Source organism: Rousettus aegyptiacus, unplaced genomic scaffold (assembly GCF_014176215.1).
Source record: "Rousettus aegyptiacus isolate mRouAeg1 unplaced genomic scaffold, mRouAeg1.p scaffold_m13_p_9, whole genome shotgun sequence".
Lineage (NCBI taxonomy): Eukaryota > Metazoa > Chordata > Mammalia > Chiroptera > Pteropodidae > Rousettus > Rousettus aegyptiacus.
Window position 1 is genome coordinate 57,435,939 of NW_023416312.1, and position 22,387 is coordinate 57,458,325.

At 38.9% G+C, this 22,387-nt stretch overlaps 1 protein-coding gene across 1 annotated transcript; it reads left to right on the forward strand.

Moving 5' to 3' along the window:
- The first annotated feature begins 1,542 nt into the window (after nt 1–1,542).
- On the forward strand, nt 1,543–21,217 carry LOC107505962. The gene is given in 8 exon segments (XM_036226548.1): nt 1,543–1,768; nt 15,559–15,739; nt 16,455–17,337; nt 17,339–18,451; nt 18,453–18,854; nt 18,856–19,995; nt 20,083–20,456; nt 20,458–21,217. Coding segments are annotated over 8 exon segments (5,079 nt in total).
- Nucleotides 21,218–22,387: the final 1,170 nt, after the last annotated feature.

The window sequence follows — 22,387 nt, forward strand, 5'->3', positions numbered from 1 at the left end:
GTTAATAGTATATCCTGCTAAAATGTATATATATTTTTTTCATTTAGGACTATGAGTCAGAAATGGCAGGGCACAGTTGGAAATAAGTGTGATCTCCTCTTACTAGAATCTGTGAGACAAAAGTGAGTTCAGAGTTAAGCCAGAGTAAATAGCTACCCACTCAATGCCCTGATTCCTTTTATAACATGCTATGCAGAGGGCAGGGTCATCCAACCTCAGCTAAATAATTTCTAGGGATGAGGAAGCTGACATGTTATGAGAAGCATAATATTCCATTGCTAGGCTTTAGAAATGTGTTATTTTTCTCAACTTAAGTCTGGTTTTATGCAATTTCAAACTTTTTTTTTCATTTTCCTCGTTTTCTCAGCAATATAGACTAAGTCTAAATTGACCGTATAATAAATAATATGGTTTAAATTCTGGTAAATGGATATCATATTCTCCTGTCAAAATTTCTCTTCTCTAGGCTAAATGTACTTGATTCCTTTAAGAGCCTCAAACAATTATTTTTTTTTCTTTTTCCTGGAAGGTTTCTTATCTTTCTCTAAGGTCAAGTTTTTCCTAAAATTTGACATCCAAATGTTCATTTCCAGCATTCACTATATTAAATATATATAATATAAAACATTTATATTTAATATATAAATATAAATATGAATATATATATACACATAAACATAACATATATGTTTGCATTAAGATCTTTTTTTTAGTTCTATTTTTTTTTTAAAGTTCAGCCTGATAAATTTAGATACAAAACTCTGGAACATTTCCAGGCTTTGGCTGTCAAACTCATGATAATCCATCAATTACTTTGAGTATTGTAATCCAGTAAGCATTGCCCAGCCCATGTTTCTTAATCTTTTATATCAGGTTATAACAAAAATGTTGTCCAATGTATGCCTAAAATCAAAGATGAATTAGGGTTAGAAAGTGTACCATGAGATAAAATTATATAGGGTGCTACATCAGCAAGGTGGCAGAGAGAAAGCCCTAAACTTTGTTTTTCCCTATAAATATATTTATTAAGCAACAACTCATAAATAAATTTCTTTGCAAAAAATGCAGAAATGAATTAAAATAAACCAGATTCACTGAAATTGATAGGAATAGATTCAAGACACTCTCTCACTAAAATCACCACTCCCAGTATGATGATATATGATCAGAAATAGATACCCTAGCGACCAGCTTCTCCCAGAAGAAGGAAAGAGTTAGCTTACACATGAAGCACCCCAACTTTTTCAAAAAATCTCCCCAGAGGACCAAATTTTACCTTGCCAGTCTTGGAGCTATGATAGAGCAAGCTAGTAGAAGGTCAAGCTCTTTCTTTTTCCTCAAGACAGAACAAGTAAATAAAAGAATCCTAGCTCTCAGTTTCTCTCTGAGGAAACACAATATCGATCTATATACTCAATGTCTCAATTTCTCCAAGGCTGTCCAAAGAACTGGCATCTGTCTTGTCAGCCTTGGAGTTCTAACCAGCTGGACCCAGTCTAGCCTAGGGAAGAATGGGACTGGTGACTTGAGTTGCTAAAAGCCATGGATACTCTCCCCGATTCAGCACAGAGTGAACAGAATAAAAGCACAGCTTTCTGCTTCTCCTTGGAGAGGGAACAAATTGGTCTTGGCATGGAAAGCCACAACTTCTCTGAGGACACCCCAAAGGACAGGCTTCTTACTTTCCTGTCTCAGAATGTTGATGGGACCTGGCTTAAGCTAGCCACCTTGGGGCAAATGAGAACAGATATTGATATTTGGAATGGTGGTAAACGTAACCCCCTGAACATAACCAACACCTGTTTTAACATAGAGTGGGCAAATGAAAAACCTAGTTCCTAAATTATCCCAAGAGAGGGAAAGAGTTGGATGGGATGTCCAATGATCCAACTTTTATGAGGACTGCCAAAGGAACTGGTTTCAGTCTCTTTTTGTCACAGTGCATTGATTGGACTTGTCATACCCTGGGTGCCTAAGGGTTGCAAAAAACAAAGTGTGTTAAACTAGCACAAAAATGTCGAGAGGTTCCTAGGATCTTTATTGAGCTGACTGGTGCAGATATTCTCCTGTAAGAGTTCAAGAGGTGGTTTCTTTGCCTAATGTACAGACTTCAACACAAAGATTCAAGAACAATGAAGAATCAGGCAAAAATGTTCCAAAAAATAGATAAATCTCCATAAACAAACCTTATTGAAACAGACTTATATGATTTATCTGACAGAGAATCCAAAATAACTGCCATAAAGATGCTCAATGAGGTGAAAAATGTATCAAGAAAGTAAAAATTTTAACAAAGAGAAAATATTTAAGAAGTACCAAAAAGAAATAATGAAGCTGAAGAACACAATAATTGAACTGAATAATTCACTGGAGTTCAATAGCAAACTAGATTAAGCAGAAGAAAGGATCAGGGATAGTGAACACGAGTTATTGGAAATTAGAAGAGGTGGGGAAATAATTAGTGAAGAAAGCTTAAGGGACCTAAGGGATATCATCAAGCATTATAGAAATCACACTGGATTCTGGGAAACATGACAGAGTGAGAAACATCCTCAGATTTCTCCCCTCGAAACAACTGTAAGTGGAACATCTAAAACTCAATGAGAAACACCCAAATTGCACACTGGCGCTCCTGAATACGGGATCTGCACATAAGAGCTACCACGTATCAGAACCCTAGGTGTCATGCAGTGGACTAGAAGAAATAAAGAAGCTGCCTCTCACAGCCTCTGGAGCCCCTTGCAGGAAGAGTGGAAGGGGAGAAGGCATGGCAACTTCCTTGAACAGCCCTGCCTGGAGGTGCTGTGAGTTCCATGCATATGGCAACAGGGCCCAGTCATCAAGGCAGAAAGCCTGAAGCAGGACAGAACCACAGAGAAACAATAGATGATTTTTTTACTGGCCACTGTTGCAAAACTGAGGCTGAGACCCAGCCCCCAACTCGCAACCCAGAAGGCCCCTCCCCACATACCCTCCGAGACTGAACACTGTGGAGCTGCAGGGGAATCTGAGCAAAAGCTTCTGATACTGAAGCTGTCTCTCAAAGCCTCTGAAACTCCCTAAAGGAGGAGGGGGAATGGATAAGGTGTGATGACTTCCCTGAATAGCCCTGCCTGAGAGTGCTGTGAGTTCCACACAGCCAGCAGCAGGGCCAAGTCATCAAGGCAGAAAGCAGCGAAGAAGGATGGGTCCACAGACAAACAACAGCTGATTTTTACCAGCCGTGGTTACAAAACTGAGGCTGAGTGGCAGCCCCCAACTCTCAACACAGAGGGCTCCTCCCCCCATACCTTTCAAAACTGAGCAAGCGCTGCCTAGATTGTCGCAGAAACTGACGGAGACTGAAACTGATGGTGGCGAACGTGATTAAATGTCTACAAGAAAATAAAAAGGCATTATTAAGGTTTTATATTAAGTAAGGATCTAAGAGGCTTAGATGCCACCTACTGGAAACCAAAAGAAAAGTGTCTTCATTGCAGCAGGCTAAAGACCGACCTTAATATAATAAATCCTCTTTCTGGAAAAACAGCAGAATACATTTCCATTAATCTCCAGGTGGACAAATAGTCCATTAAACGCCATTAACAACTAAGGTGACAAGGCACCTCAGAAAGAAAGAGAAAATCTCCAGAAAATAAACTTACAGACATAGAAATATTCTACTTAAATTAGAGAATTCAGGATGATACTTCTAAAAAAGCTCAGTGAGTTCTAAAATGAATCATATCAAAATTTCAGGAATTGAAAAACAACTAGATGAGTAGAACAAGAAGATTGAAACTGTCAGAAAGAACCAAATAGAACTTCTGGGGATTAAAAAACACACTGCAAGAGTTACAAAATAAAATAGCAAGATTAAGATATAGAGCAGACCGAATGGAGGACAGGATCAGTGATATTGAATACAGAAATCTAGAAATAAATCAGAATGAAGAAGAGAGAAACCAAAGAATAAAAAATAATGAAAGAGAAATTCAAGAAAGAGATGATACCATCAGGAGAGTAAACATAAGAATAATGAGCATCATCGAAGGCGAGGAAAAGGAGCAGGGATTAGAAAATATTTTCAGACAAATACTTAACGAGAATTTCCCAAATGTAAGGAAAGAGCTAAGCTTGGAATTCAAGAAGTCAACAGAACATTCAATTATCTCAATCTGAAAAGGCTTTCACCAAGACACATTGCATTAAAGTTATCAAAAATCAATGACAAAGATAGAATTCTCCAGGCAGCCAGGGAGAAGAAAACAGTAACTTATAAAGGAAAACCCATTAGATTATCATCGGACTTCTCAGCACTAACATTACACGCCAGAAAGGAATGGAATTGAACATTTAAACCATACTCTGAAAGGAACTACCACTCTAAAATAGTGTATCCAGCTAAACTCTCATTTAGATATAAAGAAGAAATTAAGACCTGTCCAGACATAAAAAAAAATGATGGAATTCTCCAGTATAAGGGCTGCACTACAGGAAATAATGAAAGGAGTCAGTTCATCTAAAACAAAATGACAAAAAAATACATAATTAGGAGTAAAGTAACTATTAGGCAAATAGAAGCAGAGGAGTGCAACCCTTAAAATAACAGGGCATTATAAGCTTAAATAATAACAAGAGAATTGCTATAACAAAATAGTAATGAACATTCAGCACATATAGGGACAAACTGAAATAATGATGACTGAAAAAGGGAAGATTCAAAGTTCCAAATTTGCAAATTGGAATGGAGATAAGGTACATGCAAAAGAAAATGGATGACTGTATATATATGTATATATATATATATATATATATATATATACACATACATACACATATCCTTCTCATATTCATAATGGTAACCACGCGCCAAAGATTCCAAACTGAATCATATAACATAAAACAAGAAGAACAAGAGGAAAAACCAAAAGCCAACCAAAATAAAGAAAACAGAAACATGAGCACAAGGAAGCAATGGAAACACCGAGCTACCAGAAAGTAAAAGATAAAATGGTTATAAGAAGACCTCATATTTCAATAATCACCCTAAACATAAATTGATTGAACTCATCGATAAAAAGGTACAGAGTTGCAGAATGGATCAGAAAACAAAACCCAACCATATGCTGCCTCCAGGAGACATATCTCAGCTCCAAAGACAAATATAGACTCAAAGTGAAAGAGTGGAATATGATATTTCAAGCAAATGGCATTCAGAGAAGTGGGAGTAGTGGTACTAATATCAGATGAAATAGGCTTCAAAATAAAAAAAAAGTAAAGAAAGATACTGAGGGACACTTTATAATGATAAAGGGAAACATCCACCAAAAAGACATAACACTTATTAGTATCTCTGTTCCTATTCAGGAAGCCTCGAAATATGTAAAGCAATTACTAACAGGACTAAAATGACAAACAGACCAAAATACTATTGTAGTAGAGGACCTAAATACCCCACTGTTAGAAATGGACAGATCACCCAAACAAATATCAATAAGGAAATAACGTCCTTAAATGACACTTTAGACCAATTGATATAAACAGAGCTTTCCATGCCAAAACAGCTGCTTATACATTCTTCTCTAGTGCACATGGAACATTCTCAAGAATCAACCACATACTAGGAGACAGAAATAGCCTCAACAAATATAAGAGGGATGAAATCATACCAATCATATTCTCTGATCATAATATTTTGAAACTAGAGATCAACTGCAAAAAAAAATCAGGAAGAACCACAAATACATGGAGAGGAAACAAAATGCCACTGAAGAATAACTGGGTCAGGAAAGAAATAAAAAGAGAGATCAGGAGATATATAGAAACAAATGATAATGATAAGACAATATATCAAAACTTTTGGGACATGGCAAAAGAGGTTATAAGAGGAAAGTTCATAATATTACAGTCCTACCTCCAAAAACAAGTATGAGCCTAAATAAAAAACCTAATGTTTCATCTTAAAAAAACTAGAAAAGCAACTTAAATTAATTAATTAATCAATTAATTAAAAATAAACTAGAAAAAGAAGAACAAATGGAGCCTAAAGTCAACAGAAAGAAAGAAATAATCAACATTAGAGCATAAAAAATAAAATTGAAAAGAAAAATAGTAGAAAAAAATAAATGCAATAAAGAGCTGGTTATTTGAGAAGATTAATAAAGTTTACAAACCCCTGGCTAGATTCACTACAGAAAAAAGAGAAAGAACACAAATAAACAAAAGCAGGATGAAAGAGGGGAAATTACAACTGACATCACAGAAATACAAAGAATCACACATGAATACTGTGAAAATGTATATAACACCAAATTCAATAACCTAGAAGAAATGGACCAGTACTTAGAAGGATACAACCATCCTTGACTGAATCAAGAAGAACTGGAAAATCTAAATAGACTGATGAGCTGTATGGAAATTAAAACAATCATCAAAAACCTACCAAAAAGCAAAAGCCCAGGACCAGATGGCTTCACCAGTGAATTCCACCAAACATTCAAAGAAGATTTAATACCTATTCTCCTCAAAAAATCAAAGAGGAGACAATACTTCCTAACTCATTTTATGAGACCAAGATTAATCTGATACCAAAACTGGTAAAGATAATACAAAAAAGAAAAAGAAAACTACAGACCAATATCTCTCATGAACACAGATGCAAAAATCCTAAAAAAGATACTAGAAAACCGAATACAGCAACGTATTGAAAAAGATTATACATCACGATCAAGTGGGCTTTATTTAAAAGGCACAAGAATGGTTCAATACACAAATTGATTAAAGTGATACATCACATAAACAAATTAAAAAATAACAAACATATGATCATATCAATCAATGCAGAATAAGCCTTCAAAAAGATACAGCATCCGTTTATGATCAAAACACTTAACAAAATTGGTATAGTAAAATACCTTAACATAATAAAGGCCATATATGACAAACCCTCAGCCAACATTATACTTACTGGTGTAAAACTAAAAACCTTCCATCTAAGATTAGGAACAAGGCATGGCTGTGCACTATCGCCACTGTTATTCAATATAACATTGCAGGTCCTAGCAAGTGCAATCAGGCAAGAGAAAGATATAAATGCATCCAAATAGGAAATGAAGAAGTCAAATTGTCACTATTTGTAGATGACATGATTCTCTATATTGAAAACTCTAAAGACTCCACAAGAACACTAGTAAAAACAATAAGCAAATACAAAAAAAGTTGCTGGATAAAAAGTCAATGTTCAAAAACCCATAGTGTTCCTATACTCTAATAATGAAGTGTCAGAAAAAAAATGTGGAAAAAATAATTCCTTTTGCAATTGCAAAAAAAAGAATAAAATACCTAGGAATCAATTTTACAGAACATGTGAAGGATTTATACAATGAAAACCACAAGACCCTATTAAAAAATCAAACATGATACAAAAAAAAGGAAAGATATTCCATGTTCTAGGATTGAAAGAATCAATTTAGTTAAAATGACCATAATATCTAAAGCATCATACAGATTTAATGCAATCTCCATTAAAATGCCATAGGCATTTAAAAAAAATGAACAAAAAACCATCAGATTTGTATGGAAGTACAAAAGGCCCCAAATTGCCAAAGCCATTCTGAGAAAAAAGAATGAGGCTGGAGGCATCACTCTGCCCAACTTCAAATTATACCAAAAAGCGACAATAATCAAAACAACATAGTATTGGTAGCAAAACAGATACATGGACCAGTGGAACAGAATTGAGAATCCAGAGGTATACCCATATTTATATGGGCAAATAATTTTCGACAAAAAAACCAAAAACACAGTGGAGAAAGGAAAGCCTCTTCAATAAATAGTGCTGGGAAAACTGCAAAGCCACCTGCAAAGGAATTAAGCTAGTTTTTTGTCTATCGCCACACACCAAAATTAACACAAAATGGATCAAATACCTGCATATAAGACCTGTGTGAAACAATAAAATACATAGAAGAAAATATACAAATGAAACTCAAGGACCTTGGACTTAAAAAGGATTTTATGAATCTGACCTCAAAGGCAAAGAAAGCAAAAGCAAAAATAAATGAATGGGACTACATCAAACTAAAAAGCTTCAGCACAGCAAAATAAACTGTCAACAAAATAAAGAGACAACCATCCCAATTGGAAAATATATTTGCAAGCAATGCCTCCAATAAGGGCCTAATATCCAAAATATACAAAGAACTCAAATGACTCAACAACAACAACAACAACAACAACAACAACAACAAACAATTGATCCAATCAAAGAATGGATAGAGGATCTGAATAGACACCTATCCCTAGAAGACATACAAATTGCCAACAAATATATAAAAAGATGCTTGTCATCGCTAGCTATTAAGGAAATACAAATCAAAGCCACAATGAGATACTCTTTCATACGTGTTAGAATAGCTATAATCAACAGGACAAGTAATGACAAATGCTGGAGAGGATGTGGAGAAAAAGGAACCCTCATACACTACTGGTGGGACTGCAAATTGGTGCAGCCACTATGGGAAATAGTATGGAGGTTCTTCAAAACAATAAGAATTGATCTACTATATGATTCAGCAATCCTTCTACTTGGCATTTACCTCAAAGACTTGAAAACCCATATCTGAAAAGATATTTGCACACCAATGTTCATAGCAGCATTATTCACAGTCGCCAGGACATGGAAGCAACCCAAGTGTCCTATGATAGATTATTGGCTAAAGAAGCTGTGGTACATATATACAATGGAATATTACTCACCCATAGAAGAGATGAAATACTGCCATTTGCAACAACATGGATGGAACTTTGAAATAATCATGCTAAGCGAAATAAGCCAGACTAAAAAAGTTGAAAATCACATGATACCACTTATACGTGGGATATAAACCTAAAAACAACAAATGAACAGTACAAACAAACAGAGACTCATGGACATGAATTATAGACTAGTGGTACTAGAGGGTGGGTTGTGGGGGAGGAGAGGGGAGGTAGATGGGGTAAAGGGAGTCAAATGTAGGGGGATAGGGGTGGTGAAATTGGTAAAGGAGATCAAATATATGGTAGTTGAAGGAAACTGGAGAAATTAAAATGTACACCTAAAAATGATATAATTGTATTAGCCAATGTTACCCCAACAAATGTAATTAACATTAAAATATTAAAAAAATTAAAAATGCCTACTCAGATCTTATTAAAACTGTACTTAGAGAAAAAAAAGAAGTCATGCTGCTTAAGAAAAGAGAAAAAGAATTAGAAGGCTTATATAAAGAAACAATAATTAAAAACTTCCCCGATACGTGGAACAAGATGGACATAATTTCAAGAAGCCCAAAGACTCCAGACAAGATGAGTTGAAAGAATTTAACAATGAGAAACAATATAACCGAATTGTCAAAAAAAATGAGGACAAAGATAACTTTGAAAGTAAGAAGGACAAAATGACTTATTATGTACAAAGAAGCTCCCATAAAAATTATCAGTGGATATTTCAGTAGAAACCATGTAGAACATAAGGGAGTAAACTACTAAAAGTGCTGAATACTATACCTTGAAAATATGCTCTTCAGAGAGATGTTTTTTCTCTGAAAAACAAAAGTTTAAGGAGTTTATCATAGATAGACCTGTTTTATAAGAAATGTAACAAACATCAAAATACATAAACGTATAAAGCAAACATTGACAGAACTGAGGAGGAAATAGATAAACACATAATAATAATAAGAGAATTCAATATCCCACTTTGAATAATGGGGGGAAAATCCAAATAAAAGATCAATAAGGAAATACAGGACTTAAATAACACTATAGTTCAAATGGACTTAGTAAATATTAAGAACATTCCACCCAACAGCAGCAGAATGCACTTTTTAAGCACAGAGAGAATTTATCCAGTATAAATATCATGTTAAGTTACAAAAAAAGGCTTAATGGATTGAAAAAGATCAAAATAATATCTAGTGTTTTTTTTTTACTACAATGATATGAAAATAGAAATATCGAGGAAAACTTAGAAATTAACAAATACATGAAAAAACAACACATTTCTGAACAACCAACGAATCAAAGAAAAAATTAAAAAGGGTATGATTTAAGACAAACAAAAATGAAACAACATACCAAAACTTATAGAATGCAGCAAAAGCAGTGTTAAAAAGGAAGCTTTTAATGATAAACACCTACATTAAAAAAAGACAGATCTTAAATAGATAATCTAACATTATACATCGAAGAGCTAGAAAAAGAACAAAGTAAGCTCAAATTTAGCGTAGACAGGAAGAAAGACTATAAAATAAATAAATAACAGATGATAGAAAAATAATTTTCAAAATCAAGAAAACTAAGAGTTGGTTTTTAGAAATAAAAATTTTAAAGACCTTACCTAGACTAAGTAAAAAAAGAGAGAAGATTTAAGTAAATACAATCAGATATTAAAATATAGGCATTAAAACCAAAGCCACAGAAATTAAAGGATCAAAAAGTCTACTATAAACAATGCTATACAAACCTAAAAGAAATAAATTCATAGAACCATAAGACATGCAAAGACTGAATAATGGAAAAGTAGAAAATCTAAACAGGACTACAACTACTTTGTAGTTAAAATCAGTAGCCAAATGCCTGTCAATAAAGAAAAGCCCAGAGCTGGTGGCTTTACTTGTGAATTCTCCCAAACATTTGAAAAAGAATGAATGCAACTTCTTTCAAACTATTCAGAAAAACCGAACACCTCTTAACTCATTGTATGGAGCCAAAATTACTCTGATGCCAAATCCAGACCATAAAAGAAAAAAAAGAAAAGAAAGAAAGAAAGAAATCTCAAGGAGAATAAATAACACTTTAGTTCAATGTCCCTGATAAATATCTGCAAAAATCCTCAGAAAAAATACTTGCAAACCAAATCTAGCACTACATTAACAGAATAAAGAAAATAGATGATTGTCTTCATACATGCAGAAACACATTTTATAATATTCAAACACTTTAATGAAAGGCAACAAACTAGAATAGGCAATAAACTAAGAAGAGAAGAAAAGTAGCTCAACATAGTAAAGGCCATATATGAAAAGTCCACAGCTAAAATCATACTCAGTGGTAAAAAATTGAAAAGTTTTTCTGTAGGATCAGGATAAAAAACAAGAATATTCATTCTTACTACATCTATTAACACAATACTAGAAGAGCTAGACAGATTAATTACAAAAGAAAAAGAAATAAAAACAGTTAGCCCTGTTCTCAGATAACATGATCTCATATAAAGAAACCCTTAAAGATTTGATTTAAAAAATCTGTTGGAACAAATAAATTCAGTAACTAACAATAAAGTATCAAAAAAAGAAATTAAAAAATTATATTTATAATAGGATCAAAAAGAACAAAATATTTGGGAATCAATTAAGCTAAGAAGTTTAAAGCCTTATATACTGAAAACAGAAACACATTGATGAAAGAAATTAAAGAATACATATGAAAATATATGTAAAGGAATTTAAGTGTTCAAGGATTGGAAAAATTAACAGAGTTGAAATGTCTATACCACTCAAAGTAATCTACAGATTCAAACCAATTCCTATCAAAATCATGACATTTAAAATATAATTTATTGCATCTATAGTAAATCATTCTTTGACAAAGGTGCCAAGAATAACAACGGAGAAAAGATAGTCTCTTCAACAAATGGTGTTGAGAAAACTGAATGTTCATATGCAAAAGAATTAAATCATAACCTTATCTTATACCATACACAAAAGTTAACTCAAAATGGATTGAAGACTTAAACACAAAACCTGAAACTATAAAACTCCTAGAGTAAAAGAGACGGAAAAATAATAATGACATTGGTCTTGGCAATGGTTTCATGTGTATGACAGAAAAAATCCAGGCAAAAATAGACAAGTGGGACTACATCAAACTTCTTCACAGCAAAGGAAGGAGGCACCAACAAAATAAAAGGTAATTTATAAAATGGGAGAAAATATTTTTGAACTATATATATATATATATATATATATATATATATATATATATAGCAAAAGACTAATCTGCAAATGTAAAAAGAACTCAGAGAACTCAACAGCAAAATAACTAACGGTCTGACTTAAAAATAATAGACTGAATGGAAACATTTTTTCCAAAAAAGACATACAAATGTCCAAGAAATGTATAAAATGGTGCTAAACATCAGTTATAATCAGAGAAATGCAAATTAAAACCAAAATAAGTCATCAAGTGACCACCTGATGTCATCAAGATGACTTTTGATCAAAAAAAAAAAGGCAACAAGCATTGGTATAAATGTGGAGACATTTAAAACATTTTACACTGTTTTGGGGAATATAAAATGATTTAGCAACTATGAAGAATGCCATGGAGGTTCCTCAGAAAATTACAAATAGAAGAACCATATAATCCAGCAATCCTAGGTATTTATACAAATAATTGATATAAGAATCTTAAAAAGAAATTAGCATGTTCATATTCATTATAGCACTATTTACAATACCTAAATGTTGAAAAAAAATAAATATACATTGACAGATGAAATGATGAAGAAAATACAGTATGCAAAGCATCATACATACACCTCCACAAACGACAACCCAAAGGGCAGACTCTGCAGGCAATAGAGCACTTTCTAAAGCAAATCCTATGCAATAGGGTCAACTTGTGCACAACAGCTCCTCCACTGGTCATGGCCAGTCATCATAACTGATAAATAAGCCTGAGGTGACCTTTATGAAGTGACTTAGATAGCAGAGATTACCTGTGGAGTGTGGCACCAACCTGTATTCTGGATGACACTTGAGAGTCTCTTATTCACACACACTTTAAATTTCCCAGATAGTGAAGTGTTTCACAGTTCCATGTTACTGTTGGCTATTATAACTTATCAGTTACATGTAATTAGGTTATAGCTGATTATTAATAAGGTCACAACTAATTTTATTCAGTTAGTCTTTTTAAAGGAATCATAGATAATTTACTGATTAAAAACTTTTTAAAAATGATAACATCATGGTAACTAATCTTTAATCTTATGTTGGAGTTTCAGGATTTCTTTGCAAAATCAAAAAAATGGCATGTAAGACATCAAAAATTCAAATAATAAGTCCAGGGCAATCACAATTTTCTCATCTGTAAACTGGAATTGGTAATACCTTCCTGGTTTTTCGGCATGACCTTAGTATGATTCAAATGTGATAATGAATGTCAAAATGAGTGAAAATTTGTAAATTAATATACACATGTGAATTATAACAGTAATACTAACTATAATGATCATGTATCTACTCTGGGCTAGGTGCTTTTAATAATGAAAACATGGATTGTAGTGTTACTCAATGCCAGATGCTATCCTACAAACTTTACATGAATGAATTCCAACAACAGCCTTAGTACTAGTGTTTATCTACTAAGGCTGTTGTTGGAATTCATACCGCCATCATCCCTGTGGTACAGAGATGATATGACACTGATGTAGGAAAAGATGAAATCACTTGTTCCAAGCCACATAGTTGGTGAATGACAGATCTGGGATTTGAACCCAAGTAGTTTGATTGTGGAATGCATGCTTGTAACTACTATACTACTGTACTATATGCTTTCAGAAAGAGTCTTTTCAGATTTATGTGGGGTATTATTGTTGTTTAATGACAGTTAATCTAGTCTGAAAAGCCCTCCCACTGGTCAAATAGTGACAAGTAAAAACGAACAAAAAACATACACACAGTAAAACAAAGGATGACAATTAAAATGAGTTGAGTCTATAAGAATCTCGACTCTATGAGCATGCTAAAAAACACAAATAAAATCACCGATTCAGTAGAATTGGGCAGATATACCTCAGACAGCAACGATAATGACAATAACAAACATTTATTGAGTTCATTGCTTATTGAGTTTATTAGCCCATTTATTATGGATCAAGCAAATAATGTATGCATATTAGCTCATTTAATTATCGCAGCTACTGTATGAGGTAGATACAATTATTATCATCCCCATTTTACACATAAAATAAATGAGGCATATTATATCCAAGGTCTGACAGCTAGTAAATTGTAGGTTGATTTATAATCTAGGTAGTCCAGCTCCAGAGTCCCTTGTGTTCATCCCTCATATAATGATGATGTGGAGCGATCAAATTTAAGACCCACGGAGCCAATTGAATTGAATTGTGAGCCTTTATTAGACACCAGTAACTGACTCTCCCCACTAGAGAATCAGCCCCGATTCTCCAGAAGGGATAGCATAAAAGCCCCAAAACCCCCTCTAGCAAGCAAGCAGGTTTACAGAAGCAGAAGCTGGCCATTAACATATCTTTACACAGGATAACTACACCCTTAACATTAGCATATCTTTGCACAGAATATCTCCTAGAACTACACCCTGTTTAACATTAAACAATGAAAGTAGAAGTTGGCCATTTGAAGATTTTCCACCCTTAACAATAATACTGCCTAAATGCATTCACTTATATTTATTTCTGAGGCTAAAGCCTGTGTTAATAAGTATAATAATATTTACTGAGTGCTGACCTTGTGTCAAGCACTGTGGCAAGACCCATTACAAATAAATAATGTATTTAATATTCGGGATTATTGAATCCTGAGAATCAGGGACTATTTTTTTAAATCCCTATTTGACAAGAGGAAACAGAATTTAGAAAAGATTATATGAGTTACTACTACAAACAAAACACCTAGAACTGTACCTGATGCATATCAAGTGTTATGAGGACCCAGGGTCATAAAACTAATAAGTGTTGGAGTTGGCATTTGAAGTTATGTGTTTTCCCCACCCAAGCCTGTGGCAACAATACCTTCTCAATGTCTTTATCTTCTTAGTCCCTCTAGATCTGCTCTCCACCCTTCAGCCTGAGGGATCTTTTTGAAATGTAAATCTAAGCAAACTCATTTAATGGCTTCCTTCTGGGTTTTGGATAAAGCTCCTCTGAGACCCAATGACTATAGCTCTGGGAGAGGAAGGCATGGTAGGTAAATGACTTCAGAGAGGTAGGCTAGTAGCAGATCTTGTAGAGCCTTGGAGGCCTGGGCAAGGAGTTCAGATTTTGTTCTGTGATGAGAAGCCACTTATAACGCAGGAGCCCCAGGCCTGGAACTTGCCCCTGAGTTTGGATAGTCTGGAAAAACCACAGAAGTACCAGAGGGGTGAGAAATGCTGTTTTTTTTTAATTACTCACAAGGCAGGGAAGCTTCAGCAGTAGCTAATTGGAGCTGCAGGAAGAAAAACTGCTGCTAATTGAAGAACCAAAGTGACTCCATTTTGTAATAGGCCTCCATTTTGCCAGTTCTTGGAAATACCACAACAGCCACATGAACGTTAACCCCTCCCAACACCAGAGGTGGTCAACCAGTTAGAATAGCCCTGGAATTCCCATTCTGTAGTTTACTAGCTAGACCTCCCCTGCGGCTACTCACCCACCAATGTCTGTAAAGGTCAAATTTAACTTACCAATCCTGCAATGCCAAGATAAGTCACCCCAGCTTGTGGTTTTACCCTTTAAATATGTTTGTAAAATCAAGGAGGGGACTCTTCTCTTACACATTGTTGTGGCAGTGTGTGGAGTTGGGTCTGAACTCGAGTTCGTCAATAAACTCCCTTATGTGCTTATATTGGTGGTCGTTTCCTTCGCGGCTCGTGGGGTTCTGAATCGGGGCATAACATTTGGGGGCTCATCCAGGATCCCCCCCAGCCCCGAAGGGACACACCGAAGGGAGTCAGATGGTCCGGCCAGCCGGTAAGTGTCTTCTAAGTGTTTGAGTACGTCTGCTCTGTGTTGCAAACTGGGATACTAAGGTTCAGTTAGTATATCCTGAAACTTCTGCTCTTCTGTGTGGTCATTAGTGGTAGAGTGGACGCACTCGCGAACCACAACCGCGGGGACTCGGGAGACGTCCTGAGTCCCTAAACTGGGTCTCACAAGGAAATCTTGGGAGACCATCAGAGTCTTCACGACCATCTGGATCTTGTGATCAAATTAGTTCTCTGTTGATGTCTTGTCGAGGGTGGTCTCCTGTCACCATCCTCCTTGTCGCCCTGTTTATCCTACTTCTCTCTCTAGGACTGATCGCCGTGGTGCCTTCTAGTTGGACCCTCAGTCAAAGATAGATTTTACTTATAAGTAGTTTAGTCTTTATTGGAATCGTGTCTGTTTGTACTTGCTTTTAAATCATGGGACAAACCACTTCTTCTCCCCTAGACCTTCTAACCAGCCACGTCAAGGACGTCCAAGAGCGTGCCCACCGTCTCTTGCTTGAGGTTCGAAAGAGTGGCCCTCCTTTGGTGTTGATTGGCCTCCAGAGGGCTCTTTTGACCTTGCTCTCATTCAGACAGTAGAGGGCGTCATTTTCCGGCCGAAGATAGGACACCCTGATCAAGTCCCTTATATCACTGTATGGAAGGATCTTGTTATAGACCCGCCATCTTGGTTGAAACCTTTTCTTCATCCACAGAAGGCTCCTGTGGAGCCCTGAGAAAAACAAGCCTTCTAAGACTTCCTCACCCTCAGCCCCTTCGTACCCAATTCTGCAGGGAGGCTCGGAGAAAGAAGTCCTCTTTCCTCCCCCACCTTACAGGCAGCAACCCTCCCGGCATGCTTTCCCCCCTAATCCCCAGAACGCCTTCTTGGATCCCCTGCCAGGCGGCCCAGCTCATAATTCTCGAGGGGTTCGCCAGCGACCACCGCCATCTGAGGCAGACTCCACAGTCCTGCCACTGCGCGCAGCAGGACCTGTGGAGGTTGACGGTAACAGGCAGTTTCACTACTGGCCCTTCGTCACTAGTGACCTTTATAATTGGAAATCTCAGAATGCCCCTTTCTCCGATTGCCTTAAAGATTTAACTAATTTGCTTGAGACTATTTTGTTCACTCACCAGCCCACTTGGGACGACTGTCAGCAGCTCCTCCAAGTTTTGTTCATGACAGAGGAAAGAGAGCGAATCATCTCTGAAACCCGGACACTGATTCCGGGCCCCATTGGTGTCCCCACCACCATCCAGGCTGCTATAGACGCTGCCTTTCCAGTAACTAGGCCTGACTGGGACCATAATATGGCAGAAGGTAAGGAGCAGTTCCAAGTGTACCGCCAGGCTCTATTGGCAGGTCTCAAAGTGGCCGCTAGAAGGCCCACTAATTTGACTAAGGTATATGATTTGAGACAGGGACTAGAAGAGAGTCCGGCTGCTTTCTCAGAAAGAATAATGGATGCTTTTTGCCAAAACACTCCTATTAATACTGAAAAACCCGAAAATCTCGGGATGGTGGCGTTAGCATACATTAACCAGTTGGCACCAGATATTAAGAAACAGTTGCAGAAGATAGAAAGATTAGGGGAAAAAACAGCTTAAGGACCTAGTTGAGGTAGCCGAAAAAGTATATAACAGCAGAGACACTCCCGATGAGAAACAAATCAAAGCTGAAAAGAGGCAGATTTGCGATTTAGCTCGGATCCTGTTGGCAGCAGCAGCCGAACCTAGAGAGCGCCACCAACAACTTAAACAACTGTCTGAAGATAAGAGATCAGAAAGAAGGCCCAAGAATCAAGGTAGGCAACCCCTGGGCAAAAACCAGTGTGCTTATTGCAAGGAGGAAGGTCACTGGGTTCGTGACTGCCCCAAGAAGATGCCGAAGGTAAAAGTTTTAGCAGAAGATGATGAATAGAGGGGACGGGGTTTGGCTCCCCTCCCTGAACCCAGGGTAACCCTTAAGGTGGAGGGGAAGCCCACTCAGTTTTTAGTAGATAAAGGGCCTTGATCCAGCAAAACCTCATGGGTCCAAGGAGCCACTGGCACCAAAGAGTACTCATGGACTACTTAGAGAACTGTGGACTTGGGCACTGGCCAGGTATCACATTCATTTGCGATTATACCAGATTGCCCCTATCCCCTGTTGGGAAGAGACCTCCTCACCAAACTAGGGGCCCAAATTACTTTCCACTCCGGAGGGGAAGCTATCGTGACGGATGCTGCCGTCCGTCCGGTGCATACACTTACCCTCAAATTAGAAGATGAATACCGGCTACTGCCCCAGCCTCCCTCAGCTCCAGATGACATTGACCATTGGCTTCGAGAATTTCCTAAGGCATGGGCTGAGACAGGAGGAATAGGCCTAGCTGAGCACAGACCCCCGATCTTCGTTGAGATCAAGTTGGGTGCAGAACCGGTCCAGGTTCGACAGTACCCAATGTCTCAGGAGGCTAAAGAAGGGATTACGCCACGCATTAGGCACCTCCTGGACCTCGGCATCTTACGACCTTGCCGGTCGGCCTGGAACACTCCCCTGTTGCTGGCACGTAAGCCAAGCTCAAATGACTATCGGCCTGTACAGGACCTCAGGGAAGTCAATAAGAGGGTCACTGACATCCACTCTACTGTGCCTAATCCGTATACTCTTTTAAGCTCCTTGCCTCCAAACCACATTTGGTATACTGTGCTTGATTTGAAAGAGGCTTTTTTTCAGCTTGCCGCTAGCCCCAAAGAGTCAGGACTTATTTGCCTTCGAATGGGCAGACCCGGAATGAGGTCTACATGGACAACTGACTTGGACTCGACTGCCTCAAGGATTTAAGAACTCTCCCACCCTTTTTGATGAGGCACTACATGAAGATCTAGGTGGGTTCCGCAGAAATCACCCAAACCTGACCCTCCTGCAGTATGTAGATGACCTCCTCATAGCGGCCGATGACCTGGAGATTTGTCGGCAGGAGACCAAGGCCTTGTTGCAGACCCTTGGCGACTTAAGGTACTGGGCCTCTGCCAAAAAGGCCCAGATCTGCAAGCCCCAAGTAAGTTACTTGGGCTACCTACTCAAGGATAGCCAACGTTGGCTATCACAGGCCAGGAAAGAGACAATCCTTACTTAAGATCCCCACTCCGACCACCCCGAGACAGATGCGGGAGTTTCTCAAGACTGCCAGGTTCTGCAGGTTGTGGATCCCAGGATTTGCTGAACTGGCTAAGCCCCTGTACGAGGCCACCAAACCAACACCAGATTTCCACTGGACCTAGGAAATGGATGATTCCTTTAATCAGATAAAGCAGGCCTTACTGAGTGCCCCGGCCTTAGGGCTACCCGACATCACTAAACCTTTTCATCTCTACATTGATGAGAACAGGGGAGTGGCAAAAGGAGTTCTACTCCAACAGTTGGGTCCCTGGAAAAGGCTGGTAGCATACTTTTCAAAGAAACTAGACTCGGTGGCGGCTGGCTGGCTTGCCTGCCTGCACATCATTGCCGTGACTGCGTTGCTGGTAAAAGATGCTGATAAGATTACTTTAGGACAGACTCTGTACATAACCACCCCTCATGTTATTGAGGGAGTACTGAAACCGCCACCCAATCGATGGCTCAGCAACACTAGAATCACTCACTATCAGAGTTTACTGCTTAATCCTGCCAGAATCTTTTTCCAGCCTCCTTCAACCTTAAATCCGGCCACTCTGCTGCCCAATCCTGACCTCAACACGCCCCTGCATGACTGTGATGACATCCTAGCCCAGGTCCACGGGGTACGAGCGGACTTGCAGAATCACCCTATACTGGGAGTGGACCATACATGGTATACGGATGGCAGCAGTTTTATCCGAGATGGACAGAGGTATGCTGGGGCAGCAGTGGTATTGGAAACGGAGGTTGTCTGGGCTGAGCCATTGCCTCCCGGGACCTCAGCCCAGCGTGCTGAGCTCGTCGCACTAGCTAAGGCCTTAACATCAGGAAAAAATAAGGTACCGAATGTGTATACAGATAGCCAGTATGCGTTTGCTAAGGCTCACATTCATGGGGCTATATACAGAGAGCGGGGCCTGCTGATGGCAGAAGGAAAGTCTATTAAGAATAAAGATGAGCTCTTAGCATTATTGACTGCTCCTTGGCTACCTAAAAGATTAGCAATCATACATTGTCCGGGACCTCAAAAGATAAACGACCCAGTGTCCAGAGGGAATGCCCTGGCAGACAAAACCGCTAAGGATGTAGCTCGGTCTGAGGTCGTCCTAGCAGCTGCTCTCCCAGACCCCGGAGACCCCAGCCTGCCTGACAGCCCTATATACTCCCAAGAAGACATAGACTGGATAGAAAAACAGCCAGCTTCCACGGAACACCTTGGCTGGTGGCACACTAAAGAGGGTAAGGTAATCCTCCCAGAGAGACTTGGAGAGCAGCTCCTGTTCAAAGTACATCGGACCATTCACATGGGTGCTTGAAAGATGCTGGACCTTATCAGGTGGGCAAATATTAAGATCAAAGATGCTCACCCCAAGATCGAAAACATTGTAGCAAGCTGTAAAGCCTGCCAAATAACCAATGCCAAGCACGGCTCGGGCCGGCCAGGGACGAGGCTGCAAGGAGCCAAGTCTGGAGCCTACTGGGAGACAGACTTCACTGAGGTTAAGAGAGGATCCTTTCGCTACAAGTACTTATTAGTTTTCATAGATACTTTTTCAGGTTGGGTAGAAGCACGAGACCGCTCATGTAGTAGCCAAGAAGCTTCTAGAAGACATCCTGCCAAGGTATGGTTTTCCTGCTATGATTGGGTCTGATAACAGACCAGCTTTCACCTCTAAGGTAATTCAAGGGCTAGCTTCTATAATTGGGGCAAATTGGAAATTACATTGTGCATATTGACCCCAGAGCTCAGGACAGGTAGAGAGGATGAATAGGACCCTAAAAGAGACCTGAACTAAATTAGCCCAAGAGACTGGCGGGGACTGGGTGACACTCCTTCCCTTTGCCCTCTATAGGGTCCATAATACCCCCTATAGACTTGGCCTAACCCCTTTTAAAATTGTGTATGGCAGACCTCCCCCGATTATTCCCACACTACGAATGGAGACTATTAATGCTTTTGATGCAGATGATAATAGGCTTATCAGTTCTCTCCGAACCCTACAGCATGCTCACAAAGACACTTGGACCAGGCTGAAAGTTCTGTATGAAACTGATTCTCCTCCGCAGCCACACCACTTCCAGCCCAGTGACTGGGTGTTCGTCAGGAAACATCAGCGTGAGACTCTAGAGCCACGCTGGAAGGGACCTTACATTGTCATCCTCACCACCCCCATGGCACTTAAGGTAGATGGCCTTGCCACCTGGATACACCATACCCACGCCCGGCCAGTGGACCTTCATGCACTCCAGGACCAGAACAACCCCTCTTCACAATGGACTGTCTCCAGAAACTCAGACAACCCCTTGAAAATCCGTATACAAAAACTGTAGGAATGTTGCTTTTTCTCTCTGTATGCGTGGAAATAACAGGGATATATATAAATGTTCATTAACCACGGATTTGGGAGCTTATCATAACTGAGACAGGTGAAGTAGTAGCACAGAATATTACCAGCCATGAGAACCCACAGCTTCAGGTAGACTTGTGCAAGCTTGGTAAGAACCCCCTCACTGTCATAATGGCCGGACACTATCTGGGTTATAAAGGGGGACCCGGCTGTGGTACACTATGGGCGGAAAAACGCCTCTTAAACACTGAGTTATATATTTGTCCCCAAGAAAGTACAAGATCTGAATGTGGGGGGCAGCAGAGTGATTTCTCCTGTGCTACCTGGGGTTGTGAGACCATCTCCACCTTAGGTGGCTACACTAAACAGACAGATAGCCACATTATACTACAGAGGGGGCCGCGCTCCCATGCTTGTAATATTGGGTCCTGCAACCCCATTCTCCTGACTATTAAGATTGGTAGTAGGGCAGAACAAGGCTATTGGATCACGGAAAGAACCTGGGGACTCGGACTTTATAGGTATGGATATGACACAGGCTTTTACTTCACAATACAAGTGAAAGACATTCCTAGAAGGTCTCTCCCCATAGGGCCCAACTCTCTGATCCTAATGCCGGACCTACCACAGGAGACTGCTCCTAAGGCCTCTCCTAAGGCCCCAGAGTTTTCAACCTTAACTCCTATCCCAGTCCACATTAGTCATAAGCAGCCGCTACCCAAGCCTGAGAGACAGCTAGTGAATATGTTAACTAAGGTGCATGGGGTGCTTAACAGAACCTCCCCAGATATTAGTAGAGATTGCTGGCTCTGCTTATACCCGAAGCCCCCCTATTACATCGGAGTTTCTGTCTCTCTCAGTATAACTGAGCTTAATAGGGCACGTGACTGCGACTGGGAATCCCCCAGGCTTACCTTAGGAGATGTACAAGGAAAGGGGACTTGCTTAGTTTCGCAGAATTACTCCAGAATATTAGCCAACTTCTTGTACTCTGGGAACTGTAACGAGACCACCATAGTGCCCGCCTCAAGAGATAAGTTTTATCAGGCTCCCAATAATACCTTGCTTGTATGTGATAGTGGCCTCACTCAATGTGCCGCCTCAGCCCCTTTTAACACAGGAAAAGCTAACATTTGTATTTTGGTCATCCTAC